This window comes from Macrotis lagotis, chromosome 1 (assembly GCF_037893015.1).
Source record: "Macrotis lagotis isolate mMagLag1 chromosome 1, bilby.v1.9.chrom.fasta, whole genome shotgun sequence".
Classification (NCBI taxonomy): Eukaryota; Metazoa; Chordata; class Mammalia; order Peramelemorphia; family Peramelidae; genus Macrotis; species Macrotis lagotis.
Window position 1 is genome coordinate 363,649,631 of NC_133658.1, and position 6,000 is coordinate 363,655,630.

The window sequence follows — 6,000 nt, forward strand, 5'->3', positions numbered from 1 at the left end:
TAGTGCATGTAAATTTTTTGTTTGTTTGTTTTTAGGGTTTTTGCCAGGCAATAGGGGCCACACAGCTAGGTAATTATAAAAAGTGTTTGAGACCAGATTTGAATCCAGGTATTCCTGACTCCAGGGACGGTGCTTTATCCACTGTGCCACCTAGCCACACCGTAACATTACCTTTGCAAAAAATCAGTTATCTTTTTTATATTACTTATATTGTCCATTGTATTCCTCCACATTCTCCTCCCAGAGAGCCATCTTATAACCAATATTTTAAAAAAAGATGAAGGGGTGGCTAGGTGGTGCAGTGGATAGAGCACCAGCCCTAGTTAGAAGTACCTGAGTTCAAATCCAGCCTCAGTCACTTAATAATTACCTAGCTGTGTGGCCTTGGGCAAGCCACTTAACCCCATTGCCTTGCAAAAAAAATAAATAGAAAAAAAGATGAGATATACCTTCTTCATTTGTAAAGAATGTGGAATATTAGAAATACTTTCATTGTTTTTTCAGATGTTTCTTCCCTCTTTTGACATTTCTTTGGGGTCAAGCTTGTTTTTAATTTTGCAACATTCCTTTACTTTTTCAATTAATATTGTATTAATTGCGTATATCATCATTTTGGCTTTGCGTATATCATTTTGTACCACCTCTTTAAGAAGATGTATAAGTATTAAGAATCCTATTTTATGGATAAGAAAGTAGAGGCTCAGAGAGAGAGAGAGATTTAGTTTAGCAAAAAAAGCACTGGAGTCCTTGTTATTTCTGTTCTTCATTGCCTGTGTGAGAAGGGAGTTGAAATGGAAACCTATAAGCTCTGAATCTTTGGGTCCTGAGGAGGGGATTGATGTTCCTAAAGTTATATAGTAGATGGCAGGGCAGGGATTGGAAACTGGTTCTTTGACTTGCAGATCAGTGCTCTTTCCCTTCCTTATTCCATCAGTTTAAGATGAATAGGGAGTGGGGAGGAAGGAAAGAAAGTTGTTTTATTCCAGATCATTTCCCCAGGTGGTGGATTTGAACCAAGCTATTAGCTTATTCTTCTCTAGTAAGCTTCATATCTAAAGGATATGAATTCTCTCAAGGCCTTATTTTTGTTTTCTTCATTCAAACAGAAATTGAAGTTTCAAAGTGGAGATATGACAAAAGAAGATAGACTGACTGCTTCAGCCCAGTCCACTCCAAGTAATACACCCCATTCTTCTCCCAAGCAAAAACCCAGGTATACTGTGCTATCTCATTGAACCTTCACAATAACTTTGAAGTAGGTCATTTTTTTTCCTACTTTAGAGATGAGGAAACTGAGGCTGAAATATTAGGTGACTTGCCCAGGTATGTTTGTACTAGCTTTACTGTATTTTTTTAAATTTCTTTTTTTATTTTTAGGTGTGTTTTTTTTTTATAAGGCAATGGGGTTAAGTGGCTTGCCCAAGGCCACACAGCTAGGCAATTATTAAGTGTCTGAGGCCAGATTTGAACTCAGGTACTCCTGACTCCAGGGCCGGTGCTCTATCCATTGTGCCACCTAGCTGCCCCCCTAGCTTTACTATAGATGTATTTTTGAGTATTTCAAGTCCAGCTCTCTGTCCATGGGCCATCTAGCTGACATCACAGTCTTCCTCATTTGAGAGGTCATGTTTATTGAACTTAGCATTGTTGTTACTTCTTATTCATATACTCATACAGTTTCCAAAGTAATTGATAACATTTGAAACTGGATATTTGTAGCATGATGATAAAGAATATTTTTACAGATATACTCTGCCTAAGGTTTTAATTAGATCTTTTGAAAACCCAGTGTGGTAGATTATTTTGAAGGCAATTAGTGCCATAGGAATGCCAAAATGACTATATGTTGATTATGTATCTTCTGATGCAATATGTTGCCAGAAATGCATAAACTTGATTTAGGTCTTGCCAAGCTGAGAAGACCATAATGGACTCATAATGCCTGTTGTATTCTAGGTAAGTTGGAGGCTTGTTACCTGGTGACTTCTTGCAATAGAAGGTCCAGAAAAATGAATATGTTCTTGAAAGGTGGCAGTGAGCCTTGATAGCTATATTTCAATTTTTGACTTGAAAGTGTTTGATCATTAGATGCTGTATTAAAGGTATGATTTTAGGGATTTTATGTATCTGTTCTTGTGGACCTTATGGACTTTGCTTCTGACTTTTCTTTCCAGAGGTTGGTTTTCTCATGGATCTTCTACTTCCTTACCTGGCCTAGACATTAGCAGCATGGATGCTGGGAATGGAGACAGAGACAAACCCTCATCTGAAAAATGGAGCCTTTTTGGATCAAGAACCCTTCAGAAATCTGACTCAGGTATTGCAATGAGGGAGTCACTTGGAAGAGTCTGTGATAATAAAGAGGAAACTTCATAGCCAAGAGGTCTTGTGTTAGCTCTGGAAGGTTCCCAAATTACCATTGCCATTAACACGTTAATTTTTACCTACTCTTTATATAGCCCTTATGGTTTGCAGAATACTTTGTGTAATATCTTATGTGACTGCTTAAGATCAGAATCATAGAATTAAGATCTGTGAGAAACCTTAAGACGTGATTAAACCTAAATCTTTTTTTTTTTTTTTTTTTTTTTTTTTTTGAGAACTAGAGGTTGGTGGTGTCACTTCCCCAAGACTGGGAGCTAGGTTGCATTTTCAGGTCTCCTGATCCTCTCAAACATACACAAACTTACTAAATGTACTGGAATTCTAGTTCTAAGGATTTTGATTGTTTAAAACAGGTCCAGCCTGGGGTGGGGGAAAGGGGGGTTAGGGGTGGAGATGAGGCATGAAGGTGAAAATTTGGATTTGAAGTAATTAAGTTTGGGAAAAGGGAAGGTAGCAAACATTGACATAGTGCTAATTTTGTACTAAACCCTATGCTAAGTACTCATTTGATCCTCATGATGATCCTGAGAGTTAGGTGATATTATCTCCATTTTACAACTTGTGGCTTAGGCAAACAGGGTAAGTGACTTGCCCAGAGTCACACACCTAGTAAGTGTTTGAGGTTATATTTGAACTCAGATGTTCCTGATTCTATATCAGTGTAGTGTTCCTGTTTTTATATTTGTGAAAATGGAGACCCAGAGGTAAAATGACTTGTTCCACAAAGCTAGTGTTAGTCCAGATTTCAACTTGAATCTCCTGACAGTGCCCTTTGGTCTTCTAGTCTTGATTTTTTACATTTATATATGTATATCACATCACTTTGGGCAAATGCTCTTCTTGCTCTGAGCCATTAGATTATCAAATGGGGAAATTTCTTCCTCCCCATTTACAGGAATATTAATGTAAGTGGGAATGTGAAAATGTTTCATAGATACTAATGATATAGGAGTAGTATATATATCCTTTAACAAATGAGGAATGGGTGGGAGAGGATGCCTACTATGTTACTTAAATATTTAATTATAATCATAAAGGGAGACTGCTGAGAAAAAAAAGAGACCTCTTCCCTGTGCTAGTACCTTTTCCTGTTGTATCTTTCCCCCGCTTCCTGTAGCACTTTTCTTCTTAGTTCTGAGGTGGCAGGGAGTTTTTCACCATCTTATGTAAATGATCTCTAAGGATCTTTCAACCCTAAACTTCTGGCACTTTCCAAGATGGTTTTTGAATTAGTTTTCTAAATCAAACTTGTGACTGTGTATATATAGCTTTGTTTTTATAGGTTGCTTTTTCTGTGGTTTTACTTCACTCAGGTTTCAGTGTCCAGTCCTTCAGAGGTAATCAGAAGCCATCACCAATGGAACTTATTCGAGTTCAGGCTACTAAAATTGCAGACGACCCAGCAGCTTTCAAGCCACCTAAAATGGATCTTCCAGGGATGGAAGGAAAGAAACAATCTCCCCGGACCCATAACATCAAACCAAGGGACATGAATGTGTTGACACCTACAGGGTTCTAAATCTCCCTTTTCATATGAGCAATATTGTTTTCCCTGGTGATCCTCTGTTATGTAGAGAGAGTATTTTACACTTTTTTTTCCATCCACCTTGCACTTGACATAGGAAAGATGTCATCCATTTACATTTCTAATGAGGATGATATTTCTGGGGAGTTGGTGATTGTTTCTCTAAGTTTGTAACAATGCTTAAATCTTTCTAATGTAGGAAGATGTATTCTGTAATGTCCCAAAGTTGGTTTAAATAACTTCTCAGAGTACAGTTGACTACAGCCAATTACTGAACTATAGAACTAAATTAATTGTAGGGGGCAAGGGAAATAAAATGTAGTAGACTTTGTTCTGCATATTTATCCAAGCTAAAATTTGTTTGGTTCTTTTTTTTTTTTTTTTTTTGAGTTGCTGGAGGTTAACAGTTTCTTAAAGAAAATTGCTACTCTAGAATCAAGGCACTGGTTCAGTATCCCTGTGTCCTTCCTTTCTGATCAGGAGAGAGAAGGCAGTAGCCTAACAGGGAATGTTGGTTCGAAGTGGAGACTGCTATTGCTCTGGGAACTTAAATTATGTACAAGATATTTATAAGATATTAATCCTTTGGTCATGGGTTTGAAGCAGAAGGCAAATGGACTTTTCCCTTTTGGAAAGACTGAAAAAACTAAATGCTAAGGATTTAGCTTTGTCACTGCATGGTGAAATCATTGCTGCCTCTAGTAGATGAATAAATGGTCTCTGTTCATTTTAGCAGTTGGTAGCACACTAAGCTCATAGAGACTAATAGCTGGTTCTGATAGATTCTTAAGAGATTCTGTGCAAGGTTTTATGTTGTAGAGGAACAGCTGAAATAGCTTACTTAAATTAAGGAAGCTTAGTATAATCTTCAGTGATCTGAGGCAATTTATCCTATGACTTTTTCCTCCCCCCAGCATTGGGCTGAATCCTTTCCAGTAGGATGAGCTACTGGAAATAAAAAGCTTTTCTCTCCTTGAACTTAAAACATTACACACACACACACAGATGATTGAACCATCCACTTTATTCCCCACCTCACCAACATGATTGAAGTAATAATTTTATTACCTTTTTATACATCTGTACTCTCTATTTATTTTCTGGTTTTTGTTTTGCTGGGTGCTCCCTAACATGCTGGTTCTGAGGAAGAAATAGTACCCAAGAAAGCTTTTAGGCCCTTGTATTTCATGTACATGTACTTTCCTTTTTAATGTGCTGACCTTGATTTGAGAATAAAATTCTCTAAACTGCAGTAGTTTTTGCTAAGGCCTTAAATTTGAACCAGCCTCTTCTCATTCATTCATTCATTTATTTATTAGGTTTTTGCAAGGCAAATGGGGTTAAGTGGCTTGCCCAAGGCCACACAGCTAGGTAATTATTAAGTGTCTGAGACCGGATTTGAATCCAGGTACTCCTGACTCCAAGGCCGGTGCTTTATCCACTACGCCACCTAGCCTCTTCTCATTTAACAAATAATTTGGGGGTGGCTAGGTGGCGCAGTGAATAGAGCACCGGCCTTGGAGTCAGGAGTACCTGGATTCAAATCCTACATCAGACACTTAATAATTAACTACCCATGTGGCATTGGGCAAGCCATTTAACCCCATTGCCTTGAAAAACCCAAAAAAAAAAAAAACCCTAACAAATAATTTGCCCAGAGTCCTGGGAATCTTTCATTTTCTGTGATTGTTTGGCTTGTAGTTACCTCTCCTCTGGTTTGGAGATCAGTGATGTAGCTGAGTTTGAAGAAACTTGGAATTTTTTTTTTTTTGAGCATGGAAAGATTTGGATGGACCCTATGCAGAGACAGAAACAACATCATGGATCACAGATTTTTTTTATTTTTTTATTTTTTTTTTTTTTTTTTAGGATTTTGCAAAGCAAATGGGGTTAAGTAGCTTGCCCAAGGCCACACAGCTAGGTAATTATTAAGTGTGTGAGCCCAGATTTGAACCCAGGTACCCCTGACTCCAGGGCTGGTGCTTTATCCACTGTGCCACCTAGCCGCCCTGGATCACAGAATTAAAGGAGGCTGGAACCTAGAACCTACTCATTTATAGGCCCATGGAGGGACTTAGTTTTTTGAAACA

The 6,000-nt window shown here is 37.9% G+C and overlaps 1 protein-coding gene across 4 annotated transcripts in view; it reads left to right on the forward strand.

The window, feature by feature from the left end:
• KIAA1191 (KIAA1191 ortholog) overlaps nucleotides 1–4,266 on the forward strand; it is a 28,732-nt gene extending 24,466 nt beyond the window's left edge. For all 4 annotated transcript variants that reach the window (XM_074212345.1, XM_074212346.1, XM_074212347.1 and 1 more), the window contains 3 exons: nucleotides 1,107–1,213; nucleotides 2,175–2,317; nucleotides 3,699–4,266. In XM_074212345.1, the coding sequence (XP_074068446.1) occupies nucleotides 1,107–1,213; nucleotides 2,175–2,317; nucleotides 3,699–3,904 (456 nt within the window). In that variant the 3' untranslated portion in view covers nucleotides 3,905–4,266. The remainder of the gene's footprint in view (nucleotides 1–1,106; nucleotides 1,214–2,174; nucleotides 2,318–3,698) is intronic.
• The last annotated feature ends 1,734 nt before the right edge of the window (nucleotides 4,267–6,000 follow it).